Consider the following 19,886-nt stretch of genomic DNA (forward strand, 5'->3'; position numbering starts at 1 on the left):
GATCGCTAGCGATGTCTTGACTTAATGTATTATATTTGTAACCGAACGCAACTGTATGCATGCAGTTATGACTCGACTCATAAGCAGTGAGTGCACTTCGTACTGAAACACAGTGTATAAACATAGTATGTATTTCACACTCTCCCTCCCCACTTAGACTATGCCTATGACAACAAGTCGATCGCGACACATTTTTACGATAAAAAGTAGATCTTATGTGCAGAAAAGTTGGCCACCCCTGTTATAGATGATGTAAATTTGGAAATGCTTATCAACAGCTACCACCAACCAAAGCCAAAATCATCAGGCTGGAAATGGCTATATTAATTATAAATTACAAGATAATTTGCTATTAGAGTGTGGTGTTAGGTGCCATCTCTTGCTAAATTTAATAATTATAATTTAATTAAATAATTTAGACTGAACTGGAAGAAAATATATACGCCTTGCTGGGCTTGCAATGGCCGGTTGAGTGCCTTGGGAGGACCTGGGCGCTTGATTTGTCCCCAGCCAGCGTTTTAATGGCTGTTGATGGTCGTAGCTTATGCTTAGATATACTGGAAGGGGAGATCGGACCGAAGGTCCGGGTAGCATAACTGGTAACGTGTCTGCATGGTAAGCAGGAGTTGCAGATTTGAGTCCTGCTTCAGACTGATTCTTTTCTTCCAGTTCGGTCTAAATTGTTTAAATTATTTAATTAAATTATAATTATTAAATTTAGCAAGAGATGGCGCCTAATGCCACACTCTAATAGCAAATTATTTTGTAATTTATAATTAATATAGCCGTTTCCAGCCCGATGATTTCGACTTTGGTTGGTGGTAGCTTTATATGTTACGGGTTGGCTGTTGTTTATTTGCTTATCAACAGAGAACAAATATCACTTATAGCCATAATTTAATTTTGTACATGGATTCAATATGCAGAAAATGAATAGAAGAGAACTAAATGTGAGGTATAAGTGTATTTTAGTGGTTTTGGACCAGATGAGTATATCTAGTGCACAAAAGATTTTTCATATTTTCTAAAGACATTCTTGGTGGCTTTAGATAAAGTAAAAGCTATTTGATGAGTTCAGTGGCATAGCATAGTGGGGGTGGCAGGGGCAGGCTTGCCCTGGACGGCACTTTTAGGGGCGGCATTTTTTCACAATAAATAATAATAATATCTTGTAAAAATTTGAACCATTTCATTTCATATTTTTGTCACACCAATGATTCGGACCGATTGAAATGAGCACGGAATTTTTCATTACTTATTCTGTGACAAAACTAGGGAATCCTCTTTCTTTAAATGAATGTATAATAATGACATCTTACTCATTGTAGTGACTGACAACACCATCTTTACTGATTTGTAGGGATTCTCCATATTTTATTTAAGGGGGGGCAAAATTTTCTTCCATCCTGGGTGGCTGACACCCATGCTACGTCACTGGATGAGTTAGTAATTGCAATTTAAAATCAGCATATAACCTATCCATCACAAAATCTCATTCCTTTCAAATTGCATTTTATTTTCACAAAATTACATTATATCAGGCATATTTTTATTTAATGGTAAGAATGCAATAGTTATTTAAGACAATAATACTCTATTTATTTAAAGATAGTTAATCCTGATTAAGTCTTTGAACCAGATTAACTTTTTCATTTGAACAGAAAGAATTTGGCTAATCCCAATCAATATTTGTGTGTGATTTTCACTTTTGTGCTTGTTTTTTGGAGGGGGTGTATTTTCAGATACACAGCAGAATTCACTTCTTGTAATCACTTTGAGACTCAGTCATATTTACATCAATAATCAAATGATATTAAACAGTAAGTAAATAAAACAAGAGTTAGTTGAAATTTGGTTTTATTGACTCTGGCTTTAAAAGGCTGTATTAAATCAATTAAAAATGTTTAAATGTGAAGTTTATTAATTATAATTACAATGGTACCTTGTACTTCAAACAAATCTAATTTCAAATACTAAATTCAACAAAAATTTGCTTTAGAGTTTGAACTATAAACAATGAAAAAATGTGCTCAAAGTATAAACACAATTTGTTGTGTGCCCAAATTGTCTCCCACAAAGAAATAATACAATTTCACATTATCAATAATGCATTAAAGTTTGCAACTGTCACAGTTAATTTCTGTGTAGGGCACATGCCCAGCTGTTTAAAAATTGTTAAAAAACTTCAGCTGTTTAAAAATTCAATTTGAGTTCTGAATTTGATTTGGTGTTCTGTTCTTTAATAGGCTTATGTAACCTGAGGAGGTGAAAATGTTTGTTATATTAGATATTTTTGGTGTTTGTTTAACTGGTGTTGTATCATGTACTAGTATATTTTTATATATTACAATTAATCACACATCTATGTTAAATAATGACATCAGTTAAAAATATGCAAAAACTTTCTGTTTAACTCAATATAATATTTGAGTATCGTTTTTTTATGGACTTGTTATACAGGAAACATTGGAGACAACAGGAATGAATTTAGATTTTATTAGTTACGAGAAAATGCATTTCAGGTGTCTTACACCTCAACAATTCTTATCTCTCTAGTACTAGTATTTTTTAAAGACATTTATTAGTTGTACTATTTCTAAAACAATTAGATTTTTCTTAAACGTATGTTATAATAATAAACTTTAAAACTATCACATTTAAACTCTGCTATTGGCCACCCCAAAAGTGGCAAAGGGACGCTTTTCTTCAATGTAGAATCATCATGCTGTAAAACATGAGTTTCCTGTGAAAAAAAATGAATCTCACTTAACTTTCTCTGATTGCAATGCCATTCAAAAACCATGCTCAGCCATCAGGGTTACTTTTCTTCCAATCCAGAATCATTATGCAATAAAACTTGGAGGTTCCATTAAAAAAATGGACTTAACTGATTTTCATCAATTACAGTGCCATCTACCTCGATTCGAAAAAATGTTTCAGATAAACCCTACATAATTTTTGACATAGAATCCTAATTTGCTATGAAAAATGGGAGTTCCTATTTGAATTTACAATTTTTTAATTTCAACAATAACACAGAAGTTTAATAACAATAATATGTATGACAATAATTGGTGATTGACAATTTAAAACACATTAGTCTTCTCTAACAGATGTTGGCTTTTTACAATCTGTCCTTCTCCCCTCTTTCTATTTTTAGCCAGTCTTTATTCCACTCTTGTACTCAAAACTTGCCTGAAAAAGTATTTGAACCAATTCTTTGTTTTCATTTTAAAGTATTTCATATATAATTAACCGTTTCAGAATATTGAAGGTGGGACTTTGTGTTTTTGTAAGGTAGGTTACAAATGACAGTCTGTTAAATAGAGGTGTCTGCTGTTTAAGCATGTTTGTTAATGGAGGTTTCACTATATATTTTATGTACAACATTGTTTAACACGTTGACTGCCATCTACGAGATGACTCGTAGTTACCGTTTCTGCCTAGGACGCCACCTACGAGTTATATCGTAGTTTGTTTCCTTGCCATATTTGTGCAGCTACGATGTAATTCGTAGTATATCAGTGTAAATATGAATAGATAGCTTCAGGGGCAAGAACAAAAAATCAAGTTTGGCTTACATGAACAGAACATTTATTAATAAATGAACAGAAAATATAATCATAAAAAGTTTATTCAAAATCGAAAGCAAAACAATATTTTTATTGTTAGTGATAATTTATAAAACAGAAATATAAATTTAAACGAACAGAAAATATTATAAAATGTTTATTCAAAATCAAAAGCAAAACGATATTTTTATTGTTTGTGATAATTTTTAAAACAATCTTCTACGCAAAGGGCTGGCTTCTCAAGACAGATTGGACAGAAATAACGCGTTTCTCGCCGTTTTTTAGCTTTGGTACAAATTCGACATGGCTTTGTCAGATGTTGTTTTTTCTGAGTAGATGGGATACTCTGTAAATAGTGGAGCTTCTGCAATTTAATTTTTTTTGAAACTGGTTGAATCTCTTCTCCAATCAACGCTTTGACGAATGCTTCTCTAAACTTTATAAGTTTTATTTTAGAAGAAGTTGCTTTTTGAAAGAGTTTGTGCGCATTATGTATATATATTTCTATAATATGTAATGCAACCTTTTTGGGCCATCTAATAGTCTTTCTTAGAGCTGTGTAGTACGATAGCATTTGATCTGATCGTCAATGCCAGACATTCCATGATTATAATCTCGAATTATATTCGGTTTCATCGAACATTTTCCATTGCGATTGAACACCTCTACCATTTCAACAACGTGCATGTTTGAAATGGTAAGGACTTCTCGTTTGTCTTTCCATTTACATACAGTAACAGGACCATTTCGCTGCCAAATAAACTCCCCCATCCTCACCAAAAATTTTGTCAGATTCTGAATCACTTAGATTAGTGTAGTAATCAAGTTGTTTTTTAGTCAGTGGTCTTTTCTTATCCATTTTGGGATATTTATAATTTGATTATAAAAATAAATAAAAAATAACACTCTCAAAAAAGACGTAAATGTGATGTGCTCGCCTCTATATCCGATTTATTACTAATGAATTTAGACGCACATCTCCGATTGGCTGTAGCGAAGTGACAGGACGAATCGTGTCTGTGCACGAATTAACTCGTAGTTTGGCTTTAGCGAAGAGCTTTCTGTTACATAAGCCAACTACGAGATAATTCGTAATACCTTTATTTTAAGAAAAACACATTCTATATGCTATTTGATTATTACTATATACTCTGATTAGAGTTTTTAATAATATAATATAATTAAATTAAGTTGGCGTTTTACAACAGAATCCTAAAAAGTCACGTGGCAGTCAACGTGTTAAAAATATTTTTGTCAGAATTTTCTATAAGTATTAGTGTATATTTGCTTCATCTTTTATTTGCGGTATTCATTTTGCTTATCTATTCTCACTTCATTTCTGAAGATATTCTAAAACTTTATAAATTTTATGAATTTTATATTCAACATTTTAATTCATTATTGGTTTAATCCTGATGATGGCTGTCCAATCAGCTGAAAACATTTCATTGAAGATGCTAGAATGTTTTTCATTTATACAACTCACCATTTTGAGTCATTATTATTATTATTATTATTAATTAGTTTTAAAATTATATTGTTCTAAAACATAACTTTTAAAAAAATAATAAAAGTATGAAACTTTATAAAGGGTGAATTAGAGATGCAATTTTTAAGGTTTTTTGGAGTGTGTTTTATAGGGTGGCCTAAAAATGAGTTAATCAAGATTGTATTTTTAAGTACAGTTGAAACTGATTTGGAACAGCTGCATGCAAGATTCAGTTGTTCCTGATTCATAATGGATAACATATAGTTGTTCCAAAACATTCTTAAAAATACATCTTGGTTAAATAAAGGAGAAAATATTTCTCAATCACCACACTTGTATTTAAATGATGATCTTATACCCTATTCATATCAAATAGCAACATTAAAAAAAACTCAGCTCAGGTTCTGTTTTGCTTGGCAGTCCAAAGTTATCATTGTTTTATTTTTCTTTTAAATTACTATTTGTATTATTTATTGTTGAAACATAGTTTTTAAAAAGAAAGTCTGTTCAGACATCTCTATGTAAAATTGAAAGGAAATTCAATGTAACAAAATACAGAAACTGGAGGGACTGTTAAAATAAATTTACATCTTAGAAATTAAAGTATGAATTTATCTTCTGACATTCCTTCTAGAAGGAAATCCCTAAATATTATTAATTTTGACTAGTGATGTAACGGATAGTATATTCGGCCTCAACCGAATACCGAATATTCGGCCAGAAGCGTTGCAGAATGGCTGAATATTCGGCCAAACTATTCGGCTTGATTAACGCACATATAAAAATTAGCGTGCAAACCTCATTATGCAAGGATCGCGCACCGTGCTCTCTATTGGCCCACTGTCACTACGATTTTTTATTCCATTAGGTCTAAATTATTTAAATTAATTAATTAAATTATAATTATTAAACTTAATATGAGATGGAGCGTAACATCTAGTGCCAAATTGGTTTATAATTTATGTAATAGCTGTAAATAACCCGATATGATTCGGCAGTTGTTGGTATTTGGATGTAAGTTATAACTTACATCCAAATACCAAGTTCTTTTATTTGCAATCGATCATTTTAACTCTTTAATTAAACACTAAAATTTTGTTTTTACTATGTATTTGTAGACTGAATAGTACACTAAGGATATACTTTAGTGGTGACGTAATATGGTCTAGTTTCTCCCCAGTTGTGGAACGGTTCAAATATGTTATTGGGGAGTTTCTATTTGTGAAGTTTTGTGATATTTTGTTGCTATTGTTTTTGTCAATATTTTTAAAATTAACATGATTTCAAATGTTATCTTTTGTATATAATGAAAAATGCTCATTCTTTGCTTTATATATAAAATAAATTATATATTAGTTACTCATCTTCTACAAATAGATAAATAATTCTTTCATTAAATACGATAAGTTTCAATAAAACGTTTCGTAACTCATTTTAAAATATCGTATAAATATTAAAATATATGCGAATACGAATATAACATAATTAACTAAACAATAACATTAATGCCCAATACATTCTAACCTACACACCATCAATGCCATATCGGGCTAGATAAAGGCTATATTATTATTTAACTACGAAATAATTTAATACTAGAGTTAGATGCCAGGGTGGGCCGAAAACGTTAGAACAAACGTGAAAGAAATTAACTGGAAGGATTAAGGCTATATTAGAAGAAGTACATTCATCCAGTACGTTTGATTGATGTGAGTTGGAATTAGATGCTATTTCTTATTAACTTTAATAATTATAGTTTAATGTTCAGCATTAATAAAAGTTACAAAAATGATTAATTTATTGTGTTTTTGTTATTTCTTACTCCTGTTTTTAAGTATTTGGTATTCGGCCAAATAGTGAAAAATAGGCCGAATAGACCAAATACCGAGTAATAACCGAATATTCATTACATCACTAATTTTGACCGAAAATGTGAACTCTTGGAGTTTTCTGTAAAATCCTTATAAAGGTTATATCATACTTGGGAATCAGATAGTTTATTTGATTATTTTTAATTATGAGTTATTTTTATAATTTTAATGTAATAATTAGGGTTTGGGTCCCGGAAGTCTTGTGTCTCGAAGTCCTGGGACTTTTTCCAAATTTAATTGTCTTGGGTCCTGGGACTTTCGTGTTAAGACTCAAGACATGCTTGTTGAAATTGTATTGTAATAATTTTATTTTCAGAAGGTCATAATAAATTTTATTAGCTTCCTGCACTTTGTCATTGAGAGCACCATCTGTTAGCTTAATGAGTAATTACTTGATACTCCTATGTAACTTACCGAGTGTGTACACAATAAATGCGTTTGCCACCATATTGTTATTTTGTGACGTTTGTTTATGAGATCATGATATTTGTGACTGTCTGTTCAGCACTGTCAGCTCAGCTCAGCCAGTCGGTCGTCAATTTCACTTTATGGGGTAAAGTGCTGTGCACAGTTGTGTTGCGACGTTCTTGTGGAAATGACACCCATCTCATGTAAGTTTAAACAAACACTAGATTTTGTTTACTTCAGTTAGATGTTTACATTGGATGAGATTTGTTATTTTATTAAAAAAATATTTGATATGATAGTGATACTCAGCAAACAAAGATATAACATTAATTTTGGATGATCATTATTGTTATAGATCTTCAACAAATTTAAATAGATACCAACCTATTCATTTCATATAAAACATATAGCAAAAGTGTGGAAACATTATAACAAAAAAAAAACGAACCAACCCACACAGTGCTCATTATGTCCAAAACAAATTTCATGCAAAGGGCCGAATACTACAGGCCTTGACAGGCACCTCCAAAGAGTTCACAATACTTCTGTAAATCAGCCAAAAGAATCAAAATCAGTTATACAGCCTGGGATATCTTGCAAACTGGAATCGAAAAAAATTAAAACTGAAAAGCAGTCTACAATAATAGGATATGTTGCAAAAAAGTCTTTGCCTGAAATAATTTCCCGCTTGGTGGCTTAGGATGGACTTACAATAAGGGCAATCACAAAGAGTAAATTCATTCGTGAGAGTATTATCCAGAGAGGTTATAAAATGCCTAAGAACAAAAATCATATTGAGTTGTTATAAAGAGAGAAAAGAAGAAATGATTCAGACTTTAAAAGATTTTGTTGCTTCTGGTACACATTTCAGTCTTTCAGTTGATGAATGGACCAGTATCCGAAACCAGAGGTACCTTAATTTGTGTCTGCATGGTGTGAATGGAGAAGATTTCAATTTGGGATTAGTGTATATACTTGGAAAACGCAGTGCCAAAGAGACCAGACAAATAGTCAATGATACATTGAAAAGATTTCAGTTGGATTTTGAAAAAAATATTGTGGCCACCACCAGCAATGGTCTAAACATAATGAAGAAATTTGGAAGGGAAAGTCCCAGCAAGATGATTCTATGCTTGAACCACACAATACATGTAGGAGTTGTAGGCACATTTTATTAAAAAAAATTAGGCTACTGCCACATCCACAGCTTCTACCTCCGAAGATACTGATGATAGTGATGATGAAATCATGGAGAACAAAAACACTTCTGATGAAGAAGAGGACTGCAATGCTAGCTACGAAACAAACTGCCCATTACAACCAATTGATGAAATTAAAATAATGTTTGATGAAACTGGATTCTTAGTGAAATTGTTTAGAAAGAGTCCACTGAAAAACAGCCAATTACAGAAATATGTTAAATCAGAATTTGGGAAAGAACTCAGTTTATTACTGGATGTCAAAACGAGGTGGAATTCTATAATTGTAATGGCAGAAAGGTTTATGAAGCTCAAAAATTGCATAAAGAAAGTGTTGTTTGATTTAAACATGTTAGACAAATGGAATGAAGACAATCATCTTCTTTTGCAGTTAACTTTATTGGAGCCAGTCAAGATAACTGTAGAAGCCTTAAGCAGACAGAACTCTGTTACTCACAGCCGAAGCAATAATTTACGTTCTACTGAAAAAAATTCACTTGACAACGACAAATGATAATCTGGCAGTGCAGTTCTTTGAAACATTGAAAGCCCATCTAGAAGAAAGATCACAACAGGTTATATGTTTGTTAAAATATTTGCACACTGGCTACCACAGCTCACAGTCCCAAAATACAGACTTTTTTACTTTGAATTTGAATAAAACTGTACTTATTGCTTTTGCACTTATTTCAGACTTTTTGAAAATATCCCTTGTATTTTGATTTGCCAGATTTGGAAATAATGGATGCTGAACCCAGTACCAGTAGCTCTACAGTACACAATGAACCCGATGAGTTGTTTCAAAGTCAAATGGAATAGGCAATCAAGAAAATTTACCTGAAATTCTTGCAAAAAAATGAAGAACAACATTAAAAAAGGAGTTCCAGTTATTTGAAGCAACCGGAAAACGTACTGAAAGTTTGGAACTACTTTATAAAGATTTAAACACGATAAAACCGACATCTGTTGAAAATGAGTGTGTTCTTGTCTAGAGGCATTATTACAAAAATCAGGAACAGATTGTCAGACAAAGCTGTTAATGCTCTGATTTTTTTAAATGCCTATTTTATTAAATCAGAAAAGAAGTCTAATTGCTAGTTCATTATATTATTTATATGACTAATGAATAGAGACTAGGTGGTGATTATTAATGATTAGTATGATTAAGTTGGTTTTATAATTAAGATTTTACTGCCAAAAAATGAATCTATGATTATAAGAATTAAACATACAAATTGTTTAGACTTTAGTTAGTTATAAATGTTAGGATTTGATTTTATGTTCAATAAATGTTGATTTTTAGTAAAGTTGCTTTTTTATTTGATACATCTTGCCAAAAATGAATTCAATTATAATTTTATTCTGAGAAGTCTTGAAGTCCCGGGACGTCCCAGGATTTTGATCGTGGGTTGTCTTGTGTCCTGGGACTTTGAGTATGTCGAGACTTCCCAAACCCTAATCTTATTGAAGTTGCGGGGCAACAAATAATATAGTTTTATTTAGTGAAATAATAAGATTTATTTCACTAAAACTAATATAATAATAATTTCACTTAAAGTTATTGTACAGCCATCTTGGTCCATTACACTTTTGCCTTTTACCCATAGATATAGAGTAGCCTCTTGTTATATCACAGATTCAGATATATTACAGTTTTTTTTTCTCCCAAAATTTTGAAACACTTCAGTTAATGAATTTTAAAATATCAATTGCCATTGAATTTCTTTGAATTTGAATTCTATTGAAATACTGTATTTTATTCCTATCATTATCTTTGAAACTACCACTGCAAGTGAAACAATAAATTTGTCAAGATCTAAATAAGCAAAACAGGTGGACAGATCAGTTATCATTTATGTTTTATTTTGATATTAAAAAATTGTATATTTATATCAAACATAAGCTGATGAAAGAATAGAGGATAGAGATTCTATAGCAGGCATGTCAAAGATACAGCCCGTGGGCCATGACTGGCCCACGAGACAATTAGTTGTGGCTCCTGACATAAATTCAATAATGCTATTTGTTTATTTTTATATTATCTTTATACCAAAGAAAATGTGATATTTTGTACTTAAACAAATCATACTTAATAAACAAAATTGTTGAACTCAATTATTGTTTTTATTTATTCATATTACTTAAAGATGTTTATTTTATTTGATTTATTTTTGTGATTAATTCTTGTTTACATTATGTTTTCTCTATTTCATCTTTTGAAATTCAAATTAAAGTCAGTGTTGGCAGAATCATTTATTACGTAATTCTCACTATTTTGCATATAAAATGCGTGTTTTCGATATATTAGTAAATTACAGTTTATGCTTGTATTTTGATTTTTGCGATCCTTATTTCCAGATCAGTTTACAGATTTGCTTCAGGCCTGTAAATTGGCCGAAAATGTTTGTTCTATGATTAAAGTTATTGCTGGAAAAGTACAAATGGTTTATTTTATTTTATTGTGAAATCTTGGGTTATTAAAAAGGAAATTTTTGAGTTGGCTACTTTTTAGAAAAATGTTGGCTACAAAAGCTAAAAACATCTGGCCCGCTGTCATACTCAAGACAAAAAATTGGCACTCCTGTTCTATAGCATGTAAAAGCCAGAATTTTTAGTACTTGGTTATATCGAACTTTTTATTTGTCTCCCAACAAGTGCGATATAATGAGAGACTACTGTATTAAAGCATTTTTTAAGTAATTCTGAAATGTACAAAAACACATCATCATACAGGAAACTAGTGCGTTTGTCTAAGTGTAAAATTTTCCATTGATTTTCATGAATTTGTAGATAATTGCCACTAAATTACACGTTGCAAAAAAGCAAAAAAAAAAAAAAAAATACTGGTAGTGAGATCCCTAGATACATATGCTTACCATATGGCATGCTGACTTAAAAAAGTTTGTCATCTCTGGTACAGGCTGTGACTTACATTAAACATGTTATGTTAAAACAGTTTTTAGTAATTTGTGCAATATTTGAGAAAGATCTTTATTTAATCTGTTAAACTGATTTATAGTTGAGTGGAAGATTAATATAAATGGAAATTAAATTATTAATTGAAAATTGACTATTTATGCCTCTTTATTCACACATTGAATAATTAGTGTAATAAACATAGAATTAATTTGAATTGTTAAACACTAGATTGTGTTGTTAACTCAATCACTTGGCTTTTGACTCCACCTTTATTTAGTTTAGTGAAGGTGGAGTCAAAAGCCAAATGATTGAGTTAACAACACGATCTTGTGTTTAACAATTCGAATAAGCAATCTAGCACAACACAGTTTCTCTACGACTGCCAAACATAGAATTATTTTGATTATTAAAAGTAATAGATTTAAACAAAAATCAAAGATTGCTACTTAGAGATAAAATCAGTAAACTAAATATTTTGGTGGTAACATGATTTCATTAGAAAAGAAAAATGATTTCCATTTATTTTCATACAAAAAAAAATATACAAGCAGATAAATTAACAGTATTGTGCATGTAATTTATGCATACATCATGTGAATTATTAACTGTTAAGAATAATTTGGTTTATAAATTTTATGAATTTCTTCAGACTGAAAAGTTGAATTGTAGGAAACATTGTGATTTATAAGCTTCTATTACCAAAGACTGATAATACATTGTCATTTAATATATGATTGTCTAAGATATTTTTATTCATTAATACAATAATTTTATATTTCTTGATTTATTTAATACGATATTATAAATGAGACAATAAGTAGAAAAGTTATTAATTTTTTAGCAAGATTGTTTTTGAATCTCAGTTCAATATAAGCTGTATTCTGAATAGAATAGCTTTCAAATCAAATAGATTAAAATAAATTTCAGGTATTATAATTCGTATTTCACATTTTAAATTTTTAAAACTTCATATTTTTAAACTTGAATACTAAATTTGTTTTTTGTTTAAGAATATTAAATTATTTTAACTCTAGAATGTGAATTATATTTGATAAATTTTTAACTTTGATTTAGAAACTGCTTTATTTAGGATCATCTGAAGGTGGACCATCTTTAAAACATTTCTGGCAAAATAAAAATTTAATGGATTTTTTATTTTATTCGGATCTGTTTCATTTTAATTAAATATGGAGTTATTCTGCATATTAAGTAATTACAAACTGTGAAATTATGGTATGGTTTGATGGAAAAAAATGAATGTACAATTAAATGATTTCTTAGTTAATGTTAATAGTAATATTTAAAGAAATTACTTTAATATTGGTAGTATTAGTAAGCTTTTCAGTTTATTAAAAATATTTTTTATTTTTAGCAATGGAACTAGTATGATATCATTAATAATTCCACCCAAGGACCAAATTTCAAGGGTTTCAAAAATGTTGGCTGATGAATTTGGTACAGCATCTAACATTAAAAGTCGGGTTAATAGACTTTCAGTTCTTGGAGCAATTACATCTGTACAACATAGATTAAAACTTTATACTAAAGGTAAGAATTAGATGAATGTTTTTGTTTAACTGTTTCTTCTATTAGTATCAAAATTCTTAATCAGATATTGTAATTATTGTATTATCTTTGTGCTATAATTGTAATATCCAATTATTTACAAAGTGGACTATGAACCCAAGTTGAGTTTTAATTAAACACTTGGCTTTATTTCCATCTTTATTTAGTTGATACGTGCCATTTGCACTTTTCGGGCATAGAGCCCCTCATCAGTCAACTAAACAATACAACAATTAAAATATTTTACACTAAGTATATAGTCCAACAATCAACAAAATATGGTTTCAAAGAAGAAATATTTATAAAGTGCAATACATTGAACATAATAGTTTAAAAACTTATTGGTTTTTTTCCCCCCTAAAGATACAATATTTTGATTGCTAATTATTGAAATTGTTTTGTCCAAATTGAATAATACAGTAAAACCCATCCAAAATGGAAACCTGCCTAAACAGAAAAAGTTCTTCAGAACATAGTGATTTTCTGTTTAAAAAAACCTCTTTAAAACAGAAATCTGCCAAACCAGAAAAAATATTTAGCACAGTTCAAGTCTGGTTTACTCAGTTTTTACTATCATTATTTTTGATTTCTCAAGTCTGATTGTGATATATAGTATACTCTTGCATATCTAACGGAATATTTTAAAAACAATTAATTTGTAAAATTAATATGTACTACTACTATGTAATTAATAATTTAACATAAATATTTGCATTAAATACAGTATAAAAAAGTTTAATGCAAATTTATTTTAAACATTTTTTCGTTATTTCCTCAGTCATTTTCTTTTCTTTTTATATAATTTTGCTCATCCAAATTTTTCACTAAGTTGAGTAAGTCCCTACAATAATTAGTTTGGATTAGCAAGAGAATGTATTTTAAATAAGAATAAGAAAATAAGAATGTATTACTTATATTTTTTGGGACGAATATCTTCAATTATACAGCAGATATGAGTTTATTCCTAATGCTTTTGTGTTGGGCTTCAATACATGTTTAAGTTTTCATCTTTGATAGATTTTAACTAATATGAATTAATAACAGAAGCATATAACATGTACTGTTTCATTTCTAGCAGAATATGTGAGATTGGAAAATTTTATGTTTGAAAAATTGGTCATATTTTGTGGAAAACTTGATAGTAATGCAAAAAATAACTAACTTTCCAGTTTCACAAGTTTTTGCCTTAAAGATGTTTTGCCTTTTACATACTTTATTGTACATGGAAATCAAATGAAAGTAGAATATATAAGAAGTAGCTTGATCAGAGGACACTATTTGGCTGTAATTATTCAGTTATAGTCATAAGTGAATAATTACAGTCAAACAGTGTCATCAAGTCTGACTTGTACTTGTACAGTAGACTCTCTGTTAACCAGAACTAAAGCAACTGGCAAAAGAATTGATTAAATAAAAATTAAAATCAATTCCTAGTGGAAATGTAAGCTTAAACTTGATATGATTTACCATGCTTTATGCACCAGATGTTTGTCTCCTACTCCTATCAATTCACCAAGTGTAAATATATTGATTGATTGGGATCTGTTGTTCAAATTAAGCGTTCTCACCCAACCCAAGTTTATCCTTTTCTTAATTTGCTATTAATTACTGTATTTTAATATTAACATCAATTCAATACAGAATTTATAATATGAGGTATAGTGTTAGGCCTGTTTTTAATAGTAACTCTCAAGCAACCAGAAACTACATTTATCTGGCATCTATTAATCCCAGTGGATGCTGGTTAACTGAGAATTGACTGTACTACTATATGTGAGTTCTATTATTTGATTACCTGATTACTAGTGATGGGACAATACCAAAATTTCTCCTGATTCAGATTCTTTTGAATACTTTCTAAAGTTTATTTTAGTTCAGAAAAATTAATGAATTACATTAAAGCACTGTACATCCATTAATTAATAAACATCAAGCTTAAGAATGAAAAACAATTGGGAAATCCAGAATCAATCTTTCGAAATAAATGTGAAAATTCTCCATTTATATGTGAGTACACATGCTTTTATTGTATACTACAAAATAAATTTGTAATTTTATTTCAGATAACGTTAATATTGCAACACTACACGCAAAGAAATTACAGCTAATTCCCATTTACTCAATGAATTATCCTATCTTGTTTTGTCATCTAGGGTTGCTATCTTTGGAAACTGTTTCATTGGCAAATGTAATGACCAAGGGAAAGGAAAATGAAATGATGCACTTTTTTCGTGCTTCTTGTAATGGGCATGTCTTGTAAATGATTTAACTCCATTGTATTTAACACTAAATAAGGTTTGGCAAGTGATGAAACAAGCCAAACAAATGACCTCTGTGCAAGTGCAAGTTAACCAAGTTTTGAATTCATTCATTTGAGTTATGAATGTCTGGACTGACTCTTCTTGAAAAATCAATTTTAAAACTCAAAATGGCAGTAAACTTCATGCTAAGAAGTATTTCTACTCAGATTTTCACAAATCTCATTTGAAAATTTAACATATTACACCATAATTTGTGAATCATAACAAAAACTTTCATAATTATAATGGAAGAGTCATTTTTATCATTATAAGTAAACACACTAAACATTAAAAATAATTTTATATAATATTTTTTCAATTAAAATAAAATTTTGTTTAAACTTTTATCGTTTTACTGTTAGCCCAATAGTTTAATCAACGTTAACTCGATTATAATTAAAATTTTTAAAAAGAGGGCAAATTTATGAAATAAAAATTACTAAAAAATTAAAATAAATTAAATTTGATTATCTTTTGTGCAAAACAACAATAAAACAATTTCTATAGTTACGTTGCAAAACAAAAAATCCAATGAGTTGCTTAACTTCATAAGCAATATTTAAAAGTGCATGTGGCTTCATCTGTTACAATATTTTATTTTAAAAATTTTATATTTTTAGCTATTATGAAATGGCAAGAAGATTAATTTTGAGTGTAGGGATGGATTTTATAAAACATTGTAAATGTTGATAACAAGTAAAATTGTCATTAAGTTTAATCCTATTGGAGATACACATGACCCCCTTTATCTCCCCATCTCTCAACCTTTAACCATCAAAATTTAATAGCATTGATGCCTCCCTAATAAACAAACCTCCTTGCAAAATTTCAGAAATTTTTGACAAAAAACACAGAAGTTATTAAGCTTCAAACAGGGTGAACAAAATCGTGCCCCCACATGCACACATCCATACATACAGAAAAAAACCCAAAATTGTTTTGCATTTCTCAATGTTTCAAGGTCCTCAGTCCAAAAATGTAAAAATCTGGGATAATTTTTACATTTTTATACAAAATTATTAAAAATAATAATTAAAATTCTGGTCTTTACACTGAAACCAAAACTGAAAATAAAATCAAATCAATTGAAAATTAAAGCAATATTTTAAAAAATCATTTAAAAGTTCTTTTGAGATTTTCTAATTGTAAATCAAATCTAATATTTAAATTTATGTTGAGTGTGTGGTGGCAACAGAACATTGTGCTTTTAGTATACAGAGGGGGTGCAAAAGTAGGTATACAGTTGAGAATCTGAGAAATACAAATGTTTGGTGTTCATCATTATTATTATCTTTTATTAGTTCATATTTCATATTTGTTATTTAATTTGTACTTAAAAATAAATGGTTTTTCTTCCTATTTTCTTCCTGTGTGTTTTTTTTCTCTGTAATAACAACTGTATATGTACTTTTGCACCCCCTGTATATACAGAATATAGATTGCTGGTCAAGCCAGTCCAGTGCCGGCTGGATTGCAACCTTAAAGTTGCCCCATCTCCCCAAAGACAGGGACAATTAGTACCGATTGAGTGCAATTTCTCATTGCTCTGACTACACGAAAGAAAAGTCTGCCGTGACAGGCATTGCTTCGTGTACGGGACATTGTGTACTGCTTTGTCAACATGAAAGTTTCTAACAAACTAATACTTAATTGTTAATATTGTAATTTAAAAATTTTTAATCTTTGACTGAAACAAGTAATTTTTTTATAAAATGTGGAAGAATTGTTTTTAAGAATCAGAAATCCTGACAAGATTTGCTCAATTCCTATTCTGATACCTGGAAAATATCTGATTTTTTTTTTTTTTTTTTTTTGATTTTGATTAATCATTCCATCACTACTAATTACCTTTCAAATAAATTTTATAAAATTAGAGTTTATTTATATATACTTTTTTGTGATATAATTCAATTTTTCTTTATTTTAAAATTATTTAATTTTCACAGCATTGAACTAAAATTGAAATTAATAATTATTATTTTTAGTGCCACCAAATGGCCTTGTGATATATTGTGGCACAATAGTAACAGAGGAAGGAAAAGAAAAAAAAGTAAATATTGATTTTGAACCATTCAAACCAATTAATACATCGTTGTATTTGTGTGATAACAAGTTTCACACTGAGGTAAGTAAACAGTGTTGATTATTGACAATTTAAAAACTCCTTTTAATGATGATCTACTTTCTGTTGTATTCTCATTGTCTTTATGAATTTGCTAGTACATATTTTTGATTCTGACATTTTCATAATTAAAAATATTAATCTGCAACAAATTAAGACAATATGTGCATATTTTTGCTAAAACATATATAGTTTAGAGTTAGAAATAAATAAAGCAAAATGAAATAGAATAAAATTAAGAATTTTAATGCTGACAGATTAATTATTTACTTATTAACTTAATTAACAAAAATGTATAATATAATATTCGGATATTAAAAGTCAAGTTTGATTGTTAATTATTTGGAAAGGTATGTTCATTTCATTATCCTTGGAAATTGACAGATGAAACATTTTGCTATATAAAAGAAATTAATGAAAATGCAGTCTTTATAATAAACTTAAATAATGCATAAAAACAATAAATAAAATTCATTTGATTTTTATGGGTAGCTTTTCTTAGCTTTTAATAGGTTTTATTGCGATCAAAAAATGGCAAAAATGAAATTTTTAGTTTTTCCATTTTAAAATTGTACCTTATTTTATAATATGTTGCAAATACTTTTTAACAATAGAATATTTATTATTAAAATTAATATGTTTATGTTGATTTTTTTATATGATTGACTTCTAAAATTGTATAGGGTTGCTAAGAGGCATCACACAGAGTTCAGCATAGGGCCTCAAAATGCTTAAATCCAGCCCTGGCTAGAGCCAAAGTGTTTTAACTAATATCTCGAACTTACAAGTTGTAGTTTGCTGGCTGCATTGTTCCTTCATTGATGACATTTTAATACAAAAAAAAAAATTGACTAGCACACTATTAAAAACACATGCTTCACTTGGAAAGTGGTGGGTTGCAGTCACATGACAAAAATATGATGTTAATTAAATTGTAATTGATTAAAACATAAAGCTATAAATAGCATTGAACCCAGATGCATCTCAACTGATTACCCATAGTGAAACCCACTTAACACTTAACCTAGAATAGCAATTTGTCTAAGGTTAACTGCCTTTTGCTAAGGAGATTTATTGAATGTTTCATGTATCATTTTCATTGAGCTATTGGAAGAGCTCAGGATAGGTCTCCTGGTCCAATCAAGTTTTCACTTTGTATATATGTAGGAAATTCAAAATCATGAAATATAAGAAATTTACATTATTAGAAAACTTACAGTATTAATTTAAAAAATTTTTATTTAGTATTTCTTGATATGTTAATGTTTATTATTATTATTATTATTAAGTTATAAGAAATTGTTTTTTGGAAATTTGTAATGAATATTCTATTACTTTCTCATAAATATTATTGTCTTCCTAAATATATGAGAGATTATCAAATTCATAGATAATATATAATAAATAGCTTATATTTATTAAATGTTTTTGTTTTGATATTTCTACAGGGTGAGTCATAAGTCTCCATACAAATGGTGAAAGTAGTGACTAATGTTTATTTTATTCATACAAATGGTATTCTATGATACCAGCAGAATAATGTCAATCCATTCTTCCTTCGTTAGTAGCATTTCTTTTCAATTGGTTCACCTTCCTGAAAATGAAAAAGAAATTAGTCACCACTTTCACCATTTGTATAGAGACTTATGACTCACTCTGTATATTTCATCACTAATATAATAAAATTGTCTTAAGTCATTTCTATGGCTTGTTTTTTGAATTATAGGTATTTTTGATCAAGTTAAATCATCTTAATAACTGTATACAGTAGAGTGTCATTTATCTGAATCAATTGGGGACTGGGGTTGTTCGGATAACCGATTATGTACGGAAAAATATATTAACCTACCCCATTTTGAAATTTTTCTCTGTTGCGTGTCACTTCGCATTGAATTTTCGTCGATTTTAAGCCTAACAAAGATTTTTATAATAATAATCGTGGCTATTGTATTATTAAAAATTATATCTTTATTTTGTACAAACAAAATAAATATATTGAAAAATATAAAAACAAAAAATTATACTTTAGAAGTTAATCTAGTATCAAAAATGTTCGATTCAGCACAACACAGTCCGACTGGAAAGCTTTCGGTTAACTGATGTTTTGGTTGATCAGCTTTCGGATAAACAACGCTCTACTGTATAAACATCCCAAGATCCTGATGTATTAATAAACAATGTTTAATCTTAATAACTTTACTCTTATAAATTCAAGACTTATTAACATTTCTTATTTTTTTAGGCTTTGTCTGCATTACTTGCAGATGATAATAAGTTTGGTTTTATTGTAATGGATGGAAATGGTGCCCTGTTTGGTACACTTCAAGGAAACACTAGAGAAGTTTTGCATAAATTTACTGTAGATCTTCCAAAGAAGCATGGTAAGAATTTTTTTAACTTTGATGAGCAGATTTTATGGAAAATAATCTTCCTTAAAATG

General features: G+C 29.2%; 1 protein-coding gene across 1 annotated transcript in view; it reads left to right on the forward strand.

The window, feature by feature from the left end:
* Window positions 1-19,886, forward strand: part of LOC136975413 (eukaryotic peptide chain release factor subunit 1) — a 45,399-nt gene that overhangs the window by 13,244 nt on the left and 12,269 nt on the right. Inside the window, exons 2-4 of the mRNA XM_067270462.1 lie at window positions 12,831-13,006; window positions 17,310-17,449; window positions 19,689-19,827. Of these exons, the coding sequence (XP_067126563.1) occupies window positions 12,831-13,006; window positions 17,310-17,449; window positions 19,689-19,827 (455 nt within the window). The remainder of the gene's footprint in view (window positions 1-12,830; window positions 13,007-17,309; window positions 17,450-19,688; window positions 19,828-19,886) is intronic.

The sequence above is a fragment of the Centruroides vittatus genome, unplaced genomic scaffold (assembly GCF_030686945.1).
Source record: "Centruroides vittatus isolate TY-2023 unplaced genomic scaffold, ASM3068694v2 contig_371, whole genome shotgun sequence".
Lineage (NCBI taxonomy): Eukaryota > Metazoa > Arthropoda > Arachnida > Scorpiones > Buthidae > Centruroides > Centruroides vittatus.